Source organism: Sipha flava, unplaced genomic scaffold, assembly GCF_003268045.1.
Source record: "Sipha flava isolate LNK unplaced genomic scaffold, YSA_version1 42_pilon_pilon, whole genome shotgun sequence".
Lineage (NCBI taxonomy): Eukaryota > Metazoa > Arthropoda > Insecta > Hemiptera > Aphididae > Sipha > Sipha flava.
In genome coordinates, this window is record NW_020273159.1 from 1625526 (window position 1) to 1645499 (window position 19974).

A 19974-nucleotide genomic window follows, 5' to 3' on the forward strand; every position below is an offset into this window, starting at 1 on the left:
GTAAAAAAGGTATATCACTCATAGGGACTCACTGAATATTTATACCGATTTCAATAAAAGGTTGAAGTGAAAATCGACTTTTTGATAATGGTCAAACAAGTTGCACAACGAATGACCCAGAATTATCTGTTAAGCAAAAACGAGAATTTTTTCGGTTTACAGCAGAAATTGATTGTTGTCACTTAAAGGACTGGTGGTATTAATGGATGACTTATTTGTTTCCCATTAATTTTACTTTGTCTGACGGGTGTAAACTACCTTCGAGTAGTTTAGGTTCATGAAAATATCTTTGATTGGAAATGCTGCACCTAAATTAGTATTTGAAATTTAATATAAAAGAGTAAATGTTAATTTAGTATGTGGGTATATAATGCATGTATGAATTATGGGATATTGAAGTGGTTATGTTAGAAGTTTGTTGCAGATACTGATATTCAGAATCCATTTATCTTTATTTTCTAAAGTGATAAAATGTTTTCGAGTTATTATTATTTCGAGCTATGTATAAGTTTTATTTGTTCATTAAAATTTTACAACAGTGGACACACAAAAGAACAATACATTTATATTATTTATTTATTAGTTAAGTTAATGAGATTTTCTACAATTTAACTGCTTCTATTCTATAATATTATGAAATTTATTTTGCATAAAATTATAATTTTTAATTATATTTTTGTATTCGATGCGTTTTTAGTAAATATTAAAATGTCTTCTACGAGTAGTAGAAGCTTATTTGTATCATAGTTATATTTTTTTAAAATTTTTTATTTAATAATTAAAACTTCTAAATTATGTGATTTTCAAGACAATTTATATACACAGTCATTCAATGAATGACAATCGAATAGCACTCGTGTCCAGTATAGCGCACGAAAGGAAGAATAACAAAGAGAAATATTTCAATATAATAATAGTATATTACCAGATATATTTTGTTTAGTACACAAACGTATTAATTACATAATTTTTTTTGTTTGTATTTTCGGCGGTTTACGGGGTGGGGGGGATCTAAGAGGTCTGAAGCCACCTAGATCCTGAGTTTAGGTGTGATATATTATTTGCTCGATGTGTTCGGGCTTAAAATCCTATGTTTGGTTTTTTTCATTAATATAAGAATTACAATTTAAGTAATAAATTATAAATGGATTAAACATTTTTGGTATTAATATATTATTAGGTAATATCAAAGGACCCGCGGAAAAAATTCTAAAAATCGTCACTAGCTTATGTTCTTATACTCTGAATTTTTTTAAATATTTTTTTTTGCAATCAAAGATCAATATTTATTTATTTATCGATAATTCGGCGTTTTGTTACAATAAGTAATGTTTAATATATCCCAGACGTTCATTAGTTATTCGGATATTATTTAGACATTTTCAGGTGGTATTTTTCGAAAAAAATAATTAAAATATAGTTGAAAATTCGTGCTTTGAGCCGACGAATGCCGTACGGGTCAGCATTCGTTCAGGCGGATCGATTGGTCAGCAACGAAGAGCGTGCGCAGTGCGTTTGCGCAGGTCAACCGTCTGTGCAAGCCTACCGAAAAAACTGGTTGCTCATAACCGCACGTAGCCGGAGTCCTTAACCCACAGTGTCAGTGTTAATGTTAGTTGCGTAACCACTCTCGTTTTTAAGTCGCGTTAGCCGCGAGTTCAAATTTTGGACTTCAAACGCTTCAAGCCATGTGGTCATGCGCCGCCAATATCAAACCATCGAAATGTATCGTATAATCGCAGCTTTAATTTGTATTTGCAACGTCGGAAACATTGTCAGCGTGGATCCTTTAGCCGAAGAATATGGAAAACTCGTGTTTTCAAGTCTAGTATGTACTTTATACGCACTTGGAGTACAAATCAAATCAAATGTGCACAACTGATTATTATAATACACAACTTTTGCACGAAAAATATCCCGTCTAACCGTTGTAGTGTACATCCATATTATGTTACTTAATAAAAAAAACCGGGCTACGGGAAAAAAATAATAAAATTGTATATAATTAACTAAATAAAGAAAAATTAATTCACGATTACTATTATTATTTATTAAATTAACGTTAAAATCCATTGTAGTCCGCGTGCCCTCTGTAGTTCAATAACAATAATAATGACGACATTCAGTCAATATGTGTGGTGATGAAAATTTTTTTTTGGCCATTGAATGTCCATATTTTAATTTTGATGACAGATTTTTAGTCTATTTATTACTGTCTTTCTGTAAGTCGTAGTGAAATTATTATTGTTGAACTATGGAGGGCAACCGAATTCAACGGAATAAAATGTTAACTTAATAAAAACTGATAGTGATCATAAATTCATTTTTCTTTGTTATGTAATTTTGTTTCTTTTTTTTATGTTTTTTAATTTTTCGTAGTATGACATTTTTTCCGTAGTCGATTTTTTTTTGTTAAATCATGTTTTACTATTCATTTTGTAGGCTCCTTAAACGAGTTAGTTCATTTAATGAATTTTCATAATGTGGACTTTTTGCTATATATATAATTGTATAATGTATGAATATGATATGATCAATCATTGGTTAGTGGGTGATCGCTGCATAATCACAGAATACTATGGTATAATTATGACAGGCGCCGGTTGTGATAAACGACGAACGTTATCAATTGATAACGGCTGGAGCAAGTGCGGTGAACTGCAATGGTACATAAAGTAAATTTCTCTTCCACAATTATTAAATCTAGCTAAGAACACTACAGGAAGCTCACGGATTGTTTTAGTTTTTGTTTCATCAAAATTGGTCCATTAGTTTAAACGGTAGGTGGGAACATACACCATTACAGTTAAACACATTACTCTCCTTCCGCAGTCAGGTAATAAGAAGAAACTAGGGTATAGTCAAGGGGGGCCAGAGAGAGTCAATTGCTTCCCTTGTCTAGAATACTTCGTAAATTATAGTTAATGATTATAAAATAAGACAAAAAATTAAACATGTGAAAAAATTAAAAAATATAATTAATAAATAACACTAAACATATGTTTTGATAATTGGTTGCCCTTCTGATTAAACTTCTAGCTATGCCCTTGAGAAGAGAGCAGTAAGTACTTGTTTATACTCTGTTAACATTATTATCACTAACAGTGTATTATTATGCTGGTTAAGTAATTGAAATATATATTATTTATTATATTACATAGTTAATAAAATACGGTTTATAATATTATTATTCATTATTTATAAAAATACATATGTACAGGTTAGGTTACTAATTTGCATATATAGATAGATAGATGAATTACCATTCATTAAAAATAGTATTTATGAACAATGATATTATGTAAAATACAATGCTGTGTATAGATTTCAAGTAGTTTTTTTGATTTTTTTTCTTCTAGTCGTTTCGAATATTTCATCCTATTTTGACTAAAGTAATTTTTTTCACACTGTATATAACCAATAATAACTACATATCATAGGTGTATTTATACATAATAGCTGAAGGGATATAATACATTTTTTAAATCGTGAGATCTATTTTTTTTTAGACAGAAGAAATATTTATTTTTATGTTATATAACACGTAATTATATGAATATTTTTTAATTGTGACCAAAAAATAAACAATTAGCGTTTAAAATCATAAAAATACGTTTAAACTAAAATAAAATCACAAGCATAACATTGATGTATAGTATTCTACATGTACTGTCGGTACTGAGTACAAACCGTACGACTTTTTTTATACCCAGAGATGATTTTGTTGGAGGCATAGTTAGCCGGGGGGCTAGTGCTCAACTGGACCCTTCTGTAAATACGTCTATGAGGCATACTTCTTAACCCAATCTCTATTTTTAGTCACATTAGCGAATGTTTTCTTTAAGATTAAATAATGTGCAGAATTTTCGTGACCGCATAATATATCTCGAATTATCTACTACATCTGTCATTGTCAAGTAGACTTATATAATACGAGTATAATCCTTTAATAAATTTACCTATTCCGCAACTAATCCATATTTGTATACATTTATTGCAATTAATTATAGTATTATATTATTTCATTATTTGTGTTAAAGTTAATATTTTAATTATTGTAATAATAAGAACTATTCAGAAAAAATAAATTAATATTATAAAAATGTATTCGAAATATTTTCATACATTCACATCAATTCTTTTATGATATTTTTATGTTACTATAAATCATTTATGATATGAATTTTGATAATTTGTATTATTTGCCATCAAAGAACATTATTAAGATTGAGTACGTACTAATTATTTCTATTTTTAATCACGACGGATCGAGTGATTCATCATTAATATACTTATATATCGATTCAATTATTTTTTGTTCATTAGATCGACATGCTAATAGTTTTATTGCAGTCGTAGATACGATTTCAAGTTGATACCATTATTTATCTTTTAATATATTATTTTGTACGTACAAAGATAAATTTAACTATATAAGTATCATAATATGAATCAACGCGGATATTTTAATCTATATATTTAATTTCAAATAATTTAGAAATTATAATCTTAAAAAATAAAAAATAAAAATGGTTTGTGGTAATTTTCTTAAAATAATAATAAAGTATTATTAAATATATTAAGTTATGTTTTTAAAATGTATTATTTTATTTATAGGTACTAATAATAATAGAAATATTTAATAGTACTTCGTTATTAATCATCTACTTGTATAATTAATCAAACCCTCTCAAAACAAGCAAAACTGATATTACTCTTGGAGAATTTGGAGTTTCAAAGAATATTAAGGAAAATTAATAAAGTTTCGGTCTATAAGATTTAGTTACTCGCTTAAAGTGAAATATTGTGGGAAGTTTTTTTTTTCTAAAAATTTTTTTATTGTTCAAGTTTCTGTGTAAAACTTACATATTATTTAAGTTTTTTTGTAAATTTTAATTTGGTAAAATCTACCACCTATATGAAATTTTTACAAAGAATATCTATTTTATAACTGTGTGAGCAAATAATCAGTTTTTTAATTTTTTTATTGAAACTTTGTGCTAACAATTAGTTTCTACAATTTATACAAAAAGTCGCTTAAAATAAATAAGAATAAGAATAGAAGATAATTTTAAAAAGCCTGTTTGGTTAAAAAAAGACAATATATTTAATATGGTATTCTTCTGATGGCCCAAGAATATATTCATTGTATTGATAGGGATGTAGACGGAGTCCAAATTAAAAAAGTGGTGATCACGATGTGCTGATAGGCTGGGGCATATGAAAAGTAAATGGCTAATATCACAGATTACTGACCATGAAGTGTGCAGAAAGGAGAAACGTTAAATCATATTTGAAAATAAGGAGAAGAAAATAGTGAGTGGCTAAATCGGAAATGAGAGAGCGATGTAATACTTTTTCTATAAAGATTGAGATTGTGAAACCAGGGTAGTATTGGGATGGTTGGAGATATATTTCTGTACCAGGTGGCGAAGTGAAGAGGGAGTTATTCCTATTAGTTGAGCCACAGAACGGATGTGCATGTCCTAAGGTGTTGGGGATAAAGTCGATCCATTACATTTTTGTACTTGAAGGACATCTGTGGGAAGCCGAAGATTTAGCTAGTTTGTCAGTGAATTCGTTATCCGCAATTCCAGTGTGGTCAAGTACCCATATGAATTGGATGTTAGTGCTAGATTCCGTTAGAGAATATATAATATGTCTGATAGTGAGTATAAGAAGAGAAAGATGTGATTTGAAAATATTAGAGGAAAGAGCTTGCAGATTGGACAGAGAGTTAGTGGCGATGAGAAATGTATTTGGTGGTAAAGATGAGATAGATGTATTGAATGCTTCATTTATAGCGAACAACAAATAATAAGTTATTTTCGACCATTAAATTACATAGTTATTAGGCATTTTGTGTACTTGTTTATTTACTATGATATTTAAAGTTATTAATATGTCATTTTGTTTATTGCAGCGTTTCTCAAACTGAGTTCCGAGGACCCCTAGGGGTCCGCACGTATACCAGAGGAGGTCCGCGAACGTAAATTAAAAATACACTAAGTACTTATTTTTTGAAAACGAAAATACTGATGTAATATTCGTATTATATGTGAAACACTGTCGAAATACGAATAGTTATCGTTGAAAAGCAGTTATTTAACTGTTTAACTTTAAAAACTCTAATTTTAGAGGCAGACTGATCGCGTTGGTTTATCGTTATTTATCATAAAAATATCTGTATTTAATTCAGAAAGTAAACAATCAATTTAGTATTATTAAGTATTATTTTTTAAAATTTTTATTTGTATTAAGGGTCCGCGATAAATTTTATTATCTCTAAGGGGTTCGGCAGAGAAAAATTTTGGGAAACGCTGGTTTATTGTATATAATATTTTAAAAATGTTTCTGACTAGTTTTTTTAATTTAATTTTAACTGTTAAATTCGTAGATACACAAGGGTACTTACTACAATTCATATTTAATATAATTTTAACTAAAAAATGAATACAGAAATTATAACAAAGTTCATTTTTATTTTTTGGTTTATAAAAAAAATAATGTTATTATTAAAATATACAGTTTTAAAAATTAAAAAGTTTCTTATGAAAAAAAAAAATGTATAAATAATATTTATTAAATATGTTTATAACGGATTAAGATGATTGCTGTAAATTATTGAAGGTTAACATCTAAAAATGTTAATCACAATATTAATATTACATAGATTACAGATTGTATCCTCATAGGTATAAATGTTCACAATATTATAAATACACATAAATAATATTTTTGTTTTTAAGATATATTTTAATATTAATTGATCTAAACTCAACGTCAATGATTAAATGACAAAATTGGTATTAACTATGAATTATAATATTCAAACCAAAAATGTATTTTAATTTATAATGTATTTTTTAGCTTTACAGACATGGTGATCGGTCAATTGAAAATACTTATCCAATGGATCCATATGCAAACAAATCCTACTGGCCAATGGGATTTGGCCAACTCACTCTTGTGAGTAATATAATTTGAAATTTTCGTTGTCCTTAGAAATATTTTACAATAATATTATTACGTTTTCTTTTTTAATATAATTTTCAATATTTGCGAGAAAATATTAAAAATTGTATAACTTCCTAATTGAACGATGTAGTACAAGTTGTTTACTAATATAACCATATTAAATGCTTGTACAACAAATTAATGTATACATTTTTTTATTTGTTTATTAGTAATTCATACTATGTAGAACTTGATAGTTTAATCTTAAATATATTTTTTCAATATATGTTTAGACTGGAATTGAAGAACACTATGAATTAGGAGTGTGGTTGAGAAAACGCTATAGTGGGTGGTTACCGGAAGTTTATTCTACTGAAGATATATACATACGTAGCAGTGACTATGATCGGACTATAATGAGTGCTGAAGCTAATTTAGACGGTTTGTATCCTCCTGTGGAGCCTAAAAAATGGAATCAATTAATTCCAATACACACAGTACCAAAACTCCAGGATAATGTAAGTATAGCTGATTGTTTTACTCTTCCCTAATATATTTACGTATGTAGAATATTCATTTAAATAGTATACATATATTTACTGTAACAAAAATAGAAATTAAGAAGGATTTATAGATTAAAAATTAAAACCTAGAAGTAAAATTAAATTATTATGGAGAAAATAGATAGAATTATTTTTTGGACGGAGTCTTCGATGATTAATTTTTATTTAAAATTTAGTAAATGTAGGTAATAATAACAAGTTCATTTAGTTTTAATGTTATTAGAAGTTAATGAAATAAATACAGAAAATAGGAGACTTTTGAGACAGTCATTTTAAGAAAGCTAAATTGAAAAAAAGTGGACTTAAATATGATATACGTAATATCTAATCGAATCTTATTTTTTAACTAATCTTTTTAAACAAGAAAAATATGTATTGTAAATAATTGTATATATGCATACATTTATATGTTATAACATATTCATTTAGAACTAACTTTAACTGTGATTATGTTAAGAATATAAGTTTCTCTTAAATAGATATACTTAAGTAGCTATTAATTATTTGCGTTTGACGGTAATCAATTAAAAACTATGTTAAACTAATGGCATTAAAATCAGTGGCGTATATAGGTTTTCATTTCGGAGGAGGCCGATTATGTATTTGATTTTTGGGTGGAAGGGAAGGAGGAAGCACACTATTACGAAAAAAATTACTTTAACACTATAAGACTTCTCGACTGTCTTTATACCATCATAGAAATAAGAAACTCAATTTTTTTTAATGATTAATTATTTTTTAAAAGTATAAAAACTACATTGTAATAAACAAATTTTTTATTAGAGTCAGTCAAAATCACTACATATTTTCTTAAAAGAATGAACATATTTTATAGATATAAAATTTTAAATTATCGCATAATCAACATTCTCAGTGTCGCGAAAAATTTTCGGAAACCCCCCAACATTAAGACATATCCATGTTAAAAATAACTATCTTTGACAATGGTGTTTTTCATTTCGGGGGGTCTGGGTTCCCTCGGCCCCCCATAAATACGCCCCTGATTAAAATACTCGGGCGTATTTTTCTGTTTGATTGAATTCGACCATTTTATAGTGCTCAGTGTACTCTATCACACTGAGATAAATTATAACGATTTTTAAAATTCGTTTTTAACAGAATCTTAGACCGGGAAATTGGTCATAAATCAGTAATTTAAAATATGTCGCAATAATAATACGACAAATTCAATGAATTTTGTAAAAGGATAACTAGTTTTAAACACATTTTAAATACATTTATTCATATTACATAGAAATTCTAAATTTATTGTAAAATCTCTATGGTTTAGGTATTGGCTATGTCAGAAGCTTGTCCATTGTATTCACAAGAGTTAGAGAAAATACAAAATGATGAAGACGTACAATCATTTTATGCTCAGTTTAGTTCAGTTATCAAGTACATATTTAACAACGCAGGGGCCACAATGGAGGAAAAATCGAAACCCATTTATTTTATTACAACGGTGTTTCAGGCACTCACTATCGAGGTAAATATATTATATACTTAATATATCGACTCTTTAATGATTTTTTTTATTTTTATATGGACGTTTTTTTGTGAACTAGTGTGAATAGCTTATAAAATAAATATTCATACGAGTAGTATAAAATTTATAATATAATCATTTTAATTATATAGTTGACACTGTTTATAAGATTCACGGATATAAGATTCAGCCGCTTATTAGACTTAAAATTAGCCGGAAAGTATCGATATACAATAAAAAAATTCGGTTATAAGACTCAAATTTCGTAAGAAAATCGTTGAAAATATACTTTTGTTTTTGTTTGACTAGTTATAGCATTAAATAGCAGTAGTAGTGATTTTAATAGTTGTTCACAGTAATTCCAAAGTAGCAACCACAAATTGCTACTCATATAATAAGGTATCAAATACAAGTTTCTATTTTTTGTTTATCATATATGGGATTATAATTTTTACAAGTTATAATTTTTTCCAGTGGCGGATCTTGCGTTTTGGCGCCCCTAGGCTTAATCACTCTGCCCCCCCCCCTATCACTCTACTAAGGAACCATCAATATTTGGTCTATACCCTTCTCTACAAATGTTATTCAGTTTTTATATCAAAAAAAAAATATAAAATAAATAAATAAAAAAAAAATATTAAATATTAAATCTTTAAAATAGATAACTTCTAAAAATAAAATATTTCATGTCTATTATTTTACTTCAGATACCATTATTACCAGTACAAATAAACAATGCTTATACAATCACATAACGGAAATATAAATAGCCAGATATGAAAACACCTATACTCGGATAGTCGGATGTTCCCAATAAGTACATAGGTACTACTAGGTTATTAATAATAACTAGTAACTAACTGTAATTATTTTATTACAAACGAAATATTTTCAAATTGTAATAATAATTGTAATATTCATACTATAGCCTATGGGTACGCATCATACAATGTACATATTAATATATTATTATAACTTTTTAAAATTATTTTTATTCATGTTTATATGACAAATATAAAAAAAATATATTAAAATAAATATACCTAATAAGTCAATTATAACACTTAATTCTATAAAAAAAAAAAGCCGCCCTAGGCTATAAACTTTTTAGCCTGATCCCTAATCCGCCACTGATTTTTTCTATATTAATGATATTTTTCTTTAAAAAAAAATAAAAAAAAATACCAAATATGCTCGACCATGCGAATAATATGACACGAACACATTTTAATTTTCAAAGACATTTATCAAGTGGTCTTTAAAAAATATATGACACATTTGTTTTTATGATTAGTTTGGTATATATTTTATTTCCTGAATGTATTTTATTTTTAAATAAATTATTTTTTGAAAAAAAATTTAAAATATTCTAAATTTAATAAAAAATCCTTATAAAACATAAGAAATAACGGTTTAGGGACATACAAGTACTTATGTTACTTACTAAACTAAATTAAGCAGTTGTTAAGAGTAATAATTACCAATTATAAAAATCGATAATAATTAATTTGGTGCTATAAAATGTAAATATATTATTTTAGTACTTTACTTAAAAATGAATTTCATTAGTTGGACAAGGAATAAATGTATTTCATTTCTTTAACTCAATAACACTTGAAATGTCGATTTTTCAAGCTTATAATGTTTAATGATTATAAAAAAAATTTTATTTTTATGAAGATTGCACAAAAAAAAAAAAAATAAAAAAAATAACTAAACATGTAAAAACCTATTCAATAAAGCAATTTATTATGTGAATAATAAAAAATATATTTATAATTAAATACTGATCAAATCGACATTATCTTTATTGAAAACAGTTTCGGAATGTATTAAAATTTCTCTAATCAAGCATTTAATTACAGCTTTTTAATTTGAATTATTACTATTCAATTTAAAAATGTTCTATTTTCAAGAAGATTTTATATATATATTCCAATTTTTATCATATAAGATATTATATTATTGTAAAAACATTTGAATTCATATAAAATCTTGAAAATAGAACATTTTTAAATTGAATAGTAATAATTCAAATTAAAAAGCTGTAATTAAATGCTTGATTAGAGAAATTTTAATACATTCCGAAACTGTTTTCAATAAAAATAATGTCGATGTGATCAGTACTTAATTATAAGTATATTTTTTATTATTCACATAATAAATTGCTTTATTAAATAGGTTTTTACATGTTTAGTTACTTTTTTTTTTTTGTGTAATCTTCATAAAAATAAAGATTTTTTTTATAATCATTAAACATTATAAGCTTGAAAAATCGACATTTCAAGTGTTATTGAGTTAAAGAAATGAAATAATGATATAATTTATTTTATGATGAAGTTTTGGTTTTGAATAAAAATATTATTTTTTTTAGTCAAAATTCAATTATACATTACCGGACTGGACTAAACGAATATTTCCTGAACCATTGACAACAATAGCTATTAAAAATTATGAGTTATCAACACATAATAATATTATGAAAAGATTAAAATGCGGTAAGAGTTTTAAAATTCAAAGTATGTATTTGGGAAAAAAATATTATTAAAGATATTTTTATATCACTTAAATCACGCATGATATTTTAAATAACATAATTTACTTGTGTGTTTAAAAAAATAATTTCCATCTACTTTATATAGGAATTCTATTTTCTATATTTTATTATAAAATATATAGTAATAAATGTGTTTTCAAACTTTCAACCAAATAAGTCTGTATGTATATAACTGTAAACTGTGTGTAAGAATGTTAATAATTACTCTTAATATTACTAATGTATACATCTTAATATAAGAAGTTTTAAAAAAATAGATATCTTATTTTGTTTTACATTTTATACGTAAATAGATATAAAATACAAAGAACTTATTATAATAATACAAGTGCAGGTTATTTTTTATATAATTAAGTCATAATTTTTATTTAGAAAATTAATTTGAAATCTATTTTCTACTTTGATTTAGAGAAATGAGGTACTATTTTTTTTTAGTGACTTATATTAACATTATTTTTTTTAAAATGTTGAATAAGAAAATAATTTGTTATATTATAAAGTTTTAATATATTACAACAATAAAGAAATTAAAATAAACCTAAAAAATATTATAAACAAATAAAATGAAAATATGCCCAAGTAACATTGTACTTAATTTAAAAATCAACAATTAAACTGTCCTCATTAGGGTCTTCATTTCTTTATATACCTTTTTTTTGTTCTCGTTATCTATTTTATTATATCACATATAATTAATATGTCTACTTATATAAATTGTATATTTTGACTAAAAAAAAAATTTAAAAAAATAAAAAATTATAATAATTATTAAGCAATTATTGCTTTACTTATTATAATTATATTATTGTCAGGATCAATACTTGGAATAATATTATTATTTAAAATATTTATTATTAAAAAAATTGTCAAAGAGTTTATTTAACATATAAAAATATATTAAAATATTGAAAAAATAAACATTGTTTAGATATATTATTAAGTATAATATATATATTTTATATTAAAAATTGTAATGGATGATTTGAAATGTACATACATTGTATTCAAAGTAAATGAAAAGCGACTATATAGTAATATCATATTACTAATATTTATTCATGAGAAATCTAAGACACGTATATATTTATAAAGTTAGTGTCTCATATGTGCTAAACGTCAATGTAATGTATAATATATATGTTTTATTTGTTGTTTTGATATTAGAATTTAGTTGTTTGTTTTCAGGTCCTTTACTCAAGGATATTGTAACTCATATGAATGAAAAGAAACATGGTTCTCTGAATCCTAACAGAAAGCTTTGGATTTATTCAGGTCATGACACAACTATATATAGTTTACTCAACACTATGGGAATAAATAATAATTTACTTGTACCCTATGCTGCTGTTTTGATGATTGAACTTCGGTTAAACAATACAGGAAATTATGTTGTCACCGTGAGTTTTGTGATTAGCATAAATATTTAAATACGTTTGAATTAGGTACTCACCTTTTTTTTTTCATTTAACAGTGATTTATTTTAAAACTAAATATAAATTATATTTTTTGCTCAGTGCCGAATGTATTTCTATATTTTTTAAATTCAAATAAGAAAAAAAAACTAATTAATGACATTAAAATATTTAAGAAATCTTTCTATTTAAATAGTGTGATTTTTTAATGATAGACGATTTGTTGAAAGTGTGGCACTATATAGTTTGGTAATAATTTATATGTTAATATTTACTTTAGATTTTTTTATTTAATATTTATTATTAACTATACTTTTGTTTCTAGCTATTAAAAATTCAAATAATTCAAAAATAAAACCTGTTTAGTTCGAAATACATCATCATGAATTTTTCTCAAAAAAATTAATAGTATTTTTTTTTCACAATTATGACAGTTATTTTTGTACTAAACATATTTTCCTCAATGATTTAATGATTAAAGATCTAATAGTTTCATATACCGACATTGATGTAACCAATAGTTTAATATTATTATTATCCCTTTACTAAATATAAACCGTTAAATTGTTGTAATAACTTTTAAGTATTTATTAATTTATATTTTTATACAAATTTATATATTTATATACTTAAAAGTTTAACAACATAACTGAATCTTTTGATGAAAGGAAATATTAAAAATATTTGTTTAATGTTATGAAAATTCAATACATATTTAAAGTTCTATCTGTGAATATTTAACTAAGCATGAAAAAATGAATTTATTATGTAATTCAGGAATATATGAATAATACATTTATATAACCGTCAGTATAGTACTTATTACATCAAATAAATGTCATAAGCTATATAAATAAAATAAAAGTTATATAAATATAAATGCATTTATTTAAGATTTTTAAAGAATCAATCGAATAAATGAGTTTTATATCTAAAGGTTTTTTTTTGTCTGGATTTAGTTGGTATTCTGTTTAAGTAGAATATAATTGTGTTCTAAAAATATATTTTACTCGATTAAAAATTGTATATATTTTATAATTAAAATAAACATTTTTGAATTGCTTAAAACTTTATTATGAAAACTTTTTAAAAAATAAATAAATTAACTACATATCTGTTTAATACGATTTTATTACCTTATTATAGTTAAAATATAAAGGTAAAATTTAAAAACTTGAAAATCAACGTATGTTTTGAGTTAAAATAATGAAACTATCAAATTTTTACTAATAAGAACTAAACATTGAAAACCAATTAAATTATATAGTATGTAATCAATATATTATAATTATAATTTTTCTAATTATCAGTCATAGATGGCCATTATGGTCTTTTATTTTTTGTAAGAATATTAAGTTTGAATTATTGTGAGTTTTTTTATTATACAATTTGTAGTTATAAATATTTAAATTAGAAAATTAAATGTAACAATATTTTAATCATCTACATGTTACCTAATATAACATGAACAGTATATAACAGAATCGTTTTGTAATACTAAAATAATTGTATACATTAGTAATTTTTCTTTTAAATCTAAATATATGTTTATAATATATTTTAAAATGTTAACATATCTTTGATATAAATGTATGTAAATGTATATATTGTAAGTATATTTGTAAGTTTCTATTTTCGATATTTAATTTTTGAGTAGAGTAGACACTAAAATTTGAGTTACATTGGGTTTAATTTTATGCTTATTTTGGTTTTCTAGTTCTGTGTTGGATTTTCAATTCATAAATGCTCAATCTGTGAAAATAGAATTAGAATTTAGAATTTATACCAAATCACCTTTCAGAAAAACCTGAATAATTAATAGTTCTTCGGCCGCATAAAGATGTACTGTTTATTATAAATATCTATATAGTTTTTATTTATTTTATTTATTTATCATCATACTTTTAAGTTTTAATCATATAATTGGCTATAATTAGAAATGTATTTGTTATTGACTAAAGATTATTTTGATAATATGTGATAAAAGGCACGGGTTTTAATGTCTTAAAAAGTACTTTAAAATTCCTTAGAAAAAATTCAATTATAACCTAAAAAATTTAAATAATGACTTAAAATAATGTATTAAAAATGAGAAAAATGTATGTAATGACGTAAAAAATGTATGAAATATTTAAAAAATGACTACTAAAAATTCACTAAATTTTTTTTATTTAATTTGATCAAAGTTTTCCTGCTGTTGCTTGATTCTATATTTTTTGTATTTTTATAGTCACGTTAAACTGAAAATTTTAAACCATTTATAATTTTAAATTATAAATAGTGTTAGGTATAAACAGTCAAAATTTAAAAAAAAATCTTTTCTTTTTATAATATTCAAGTATTTTTACCTTTTAAAAGTATGTGATAATATGTGTGCACTGCACAACAATTTATTCTTTGATTAGTTCAAATGTCAATGTTTTTTGGTTATAAGATAATAGATGGGATTATTAAGAGTTAGACCCACGATGTCACTATACACACATATTCCGCATTATTGTTATCGTCATCGACTATTTAAAATCATTTAATGATATACCTAATGATAACGTAAGAGGTTAAATAAAGTTGTCAATAATTTGATTAAAGAAAAATAATAAATACTAAAAATTGTTTTAATTCTTTCCAAAAATGCTACATTTTTAAAAAATATGAAAATAATGTCCTTAAAAGTATTGAAAATACCAAAAATGAACAAAAAAGTAAATACAACAAAAAATGCAAAAAAATGCAAAATAAAAATTGAATTATTTGAAACATATTTTTGCCAAACTGAACATTGCTTAAGGATATAGAAAAAAAATGCACGTTGCATTGAAATTCGTACCTTAGTGATAACTTATAGTTACTGTATATATTTATACATGTATAAAAGTGAAGTAATTTGATTTAAAAATGTAATATATTGTTTATAATGGAATTTTCGTTTATTAAAACTACATTTAATATAGAAATAAGTATAGAATTGTATTAATTTGCAATAAGCGTTTAATACAATTTTATTTATATATAATGAAGTAAATATGAATGCAAAATTAAATTAAATAAAATATTTTTTATTCAGCTTCAAATAACTGATATAAAAATAAGATGTAGCTTTAGCTTAATTTTGTATAAATAATAAAATTCTACTGTTTTTGAAATAAAATTATTTTTCAGGTTTCTTATCGAAATACAAGTATTCACGACCCATATTTACTTCAAGTTCCAGGTTGTGATTCAGTCGCTTGTGATCTAGATCAATTGACGGAGGTTTTAATACCATTTATACCAAATGATTGGGATACTGAGTGCAAGATTAATGTTAAAAACAATACTTCTGAATTATTGAGTGAGTAATACTGTTTTTATTTGGTATTGCGTTTAATACTTTAAGGTTAAATTCATTAATAAATGGCTGATATTGAATTTCAATAACATGTTAAATAGAAAGATTAAAAAAAAATAAATTTATGAAGATGTATGATAGACATGTACCCATAACAATAATTTGCAACTTATTAATTTAATTTTCGTTGATTTTTTTCAGTATTTTTTCTTGGTGTTATTTCAGCAATTGTAATAATTTTAATACTATATGCGATCGCTAACAAAAGAATATTACATTATGGAAAACGTTCGTATTACTATACATGTGAGTATTATTATTTTTTTTTTCCCAATATAACTTAAAAGTAAACAAAATAGTGAAAGAATAACAACATTTTTATTAGAAAAGTATAATAAAACGTTGATAAACGACAATGCAATATGCTTAGGTTATTTCAGAATTATATTTATAATATTAACTAAATAAAAATAAAAATGAAAAATCTAGGCAGTTTATTTTTGAACGACGTTTTTTTAACACATAAATTTGCATTTTTAAGTTTTGTATTTTATTTATTATACTAAGATCGAAGTACAAAAACTTTTCACTATATAATACGAGTACTATGTCATAATTAAAATTTCTAAAATCGTCGCTTTTTTCATTCTTTTGATTTTAAAATTTGAGTATCGTATCTTTATTTTAAACTAAGCTCGAATACAGAATAAAAGTATTTCAACTAAGTTTATGTTAATGAATAATACTTAATTTCGTAAATTTTATTTGGAAAAGCAAAAAATTACTTGTATGCTATTTGAATTTATATGCTATAGCCAAATAAAAAAATATTTTTAATTTATGAATCTCGTTGATGGTTTGTCATTCAAATTCGGATTTTTCGTAATTTGTTATTGTTCATCTTCTGTAAATCCAGTGTCGTGTTTTTGGGTCTTAACTTAAGATTAACTTAAGAATATAAACTTATAAGATTATACATGCGTGATTAGTACTTGACGTTATTCGGCTTGTTGTTAGATGAAAAATTTAAATATTTATAATTAATTGATAATATAATTTTATATGATATAAATTAAATAAATTATACTTTTAGTATATTTGTACCATTCTAACAAAAAATAAAGGTTGTGGAGTTGAATACATGACAAAAATCATTAATTTATATTATGTCGTTTATTTTTGCTACCTATGTCATTATTTTCATCAATTATATTGTCAGATACTCTCCAACGAAAATTGTACAATGGTGATGGCAACCTTTTAGGTAACCTAGTTCTCTAGTTTTAACAAAATGTATAATTATTGTCAAAGTTAAGTACTTGCAGCTTTCTATTAGGAGATGAGAAGAAATAGTGGGTACTGCGATTGAAGTTAATTTGGGTGTTTCAGTTCTAATAAATATTTTTGTCATCGAATTATGGTAAACGTAACAACATTTTGATTTTTAGGTGCATATTTTGTGAAAATATTATACACGTCAAGCAAAATATATTCAATAGATTGTTAAATTATTTTTCAAAAAAAAGAATGACGAACAAATTTAATATGTAACCTAGGCGATGGTATAATGATGAGTCGGCTTTCTGTTATTTAAAATTTTAAGTTACTTTATTAATAATTAAGAAATAAATTAACCTAATTAAGTAATTAAATTATATTTAATTTATTACTTTCTTTTATACGTATTTAATGCGGTGATTACTCATTTATAACTTGGAATTTCACTCGTATTAAAGGTCAATTATTTAATTAAACAATTCTATTTAAATTAATATTAAAATAATTTTTAACATTTTCTCGAATAACACGATTATCAATTATCAATAATTATCAATTTGCAAAAATTACCTATTTAAAGTATCTTCTATGCTCACTTTCTAATCCAGGGTTGTATTATATTTTTAGAATACCTTGTCCAAATCTACTCGAAAATATGTTTACAAACAGAAAAAAATCAATGCAACTCCAAACTCATTTTTTAGAAAATCTTAAATTAATTTTACTCAATATTTAAGATATTATAAAATTTGAATTAAGTATGGTGATTTATAAGTTCGGTACTTTAATATACTCTCATCAGTATAAATTAGATTATATTTTTTAATCTTAAACAATAGAAATTATTAAATACCATTAAATAATATCAAACTGGTTTACATTATTATAGTTGTTTATCATTTTAATTAAGTACAATTTTCAATTATAAAATGAAATTTATTTTAAAGCGGAACAATGTGTCTTGAAAAAAGCATTATGAAATTATAAGATTGTTATAAACTGTACAAGTTTTTGAATTCCGGAAGAAATAACGAGTATAATGATTAAATGTACTACATTTATATTTTTCAATAAATGTAGAGGGGATATGTTTAACAATACATTATATTAATTAAAAGCAATAGGAGGATTTCTAATGCCTATTATATCAAGATTATTATATTATACTAAATACACTCCGAGTAGAATATTATTTAGTACTTGTATAGTTTGATTGAAGTTTTTTTTTAATTTTTATTTTAAGTTATGTTTCAACTTTCTCAGCATTTTATTTGTATTATATAATTACTTGACTTATAAAATTGCTTAAATTCTCTTATAAGTTTTAATATAATAATTAATAAGTTTAAAACAACTATTTTTGCTTTAGATAGCTTTATAATAAATATCATAACATTAATAATTATTAAAACATTAGTACTAATTATAATTTTCTTTTTCAGTTTAATTATTGGAAGTTTCTGGGTATTGTAGTTTAATCATTTATGTGTATGAATTAAGTAATGTAAGTATTAAAATGGTTTATTCGTTTTTATTTACGATGGGTTTATCTAATATTTTTTATGCTAATTATTGTATATATTTATTATTTTATAGCACAGCCTATAGGCCATATATGAAACAACTCTAATATTGTATTCATAATTCATGATTATTATTAAGATGATTTACTAAACTTGTGTAATTGATCAAAAAAAAAAAAAAATAAAAATATCAACAATATTTTTCTGCCATCGAATGACGAGAAAATGATAAAAATTGCATTGAAGTTGTTCTTTTATAACAAACTGTTTTTATATAATTTTAAGAAATATAATTAATATATATATACAAGTATAAAAATTTAAATTTATTTATTTTCCTTTTTATAAATTAATAATTTGAAAATATAATTTATACACAATATTATGTAATATATTTATATTTAAAAACATTAATAAATTGTTATGGTGTATTTATATGGTATAAATTATATATACTCTATTAAATAAATCAATAAATAAGTTTTATGACAAAAAATGATACATTATATTATTAAACACAGTGTATAATAACTATTCATAACTATTCATTAATTTATTTATTGTACAAATTTATTTATTAAAAGAAAATAATTATTTTCAAATAAACGTTTTTTACTGGTAAAAATGTAAACTGTATACATCACACTTATTAATAAACTGACTTTGGTTTCTCATTTGATTAAAGTTTAAATGATAAACATTATGATACAGGAAAAGATAAAATACATATAATTACATACAATAAAATTACGTGATCATGAAATTATAATTTAGTATGAGTAAGAAGCCATTAACAAAATAATTTGTTTTTATTTTTTGAATTCGATACATACAATCCTGAAAAACTAGACCTTCTCTAGTCTTATC

General features: G+C 23.8%; 2 protein-coding genes across 4 annotated transcripts in view; one reads left to right on the forward strand and one right to left on the reverse strand.

Annotated features, from left to right (window-relative positions):
* The window catches only part of LOC112689173, a 77980-nt gene that overhangs the window by 5042 nt on the left and 52964 nt on the right, over positions 1-19974 (reverse strand). The window lies entirely within an intron of this gene.
* On the forward strand, positions 1553-19372 carry LOC112689172 (prostatic acid phosphatase-like). Of its 3 annotated transcripts, none has more exons than XM_025562739.1 (10): positions 1553-1828; positions 6871-6969; positions 7251-7475; positions 8812-9009; positions 11384-11507; positions 12752-12963; positions 16138-16309; positions 16508-16612; positions 19027-19088; positions 19181-19369. In XM_025562739.1, the coding sequence occupies exons 1-9, from the start codon at positions 1697-1699 to the stop codon at positions 19029-19031; spliced, it is 1272 nt and encodes a 423-aa protein (XP_025418524.1). In that variant the 5' UTR covers positions 1553-1696; the 3' UTR covers positions 19032-19088; positions 19181-19369. The 3 variants fall into 3 exon arrangements, with proteins under 3 accessions (XP_025418524.1, XP_025418526.1, XP_025418525.1); XM_025562740.1 differs by lacking the exon at positions 1553-1828 and adding an exon at positions 2654-2780 and having other exon boundaries at positions 19181-19372; XM_025562741.1 differs by lacking the exons at positions 16138-16309; positions 16508-16612; positions 19027-19088; positions 19181-19369 and adding an exon at positions 14696-14820.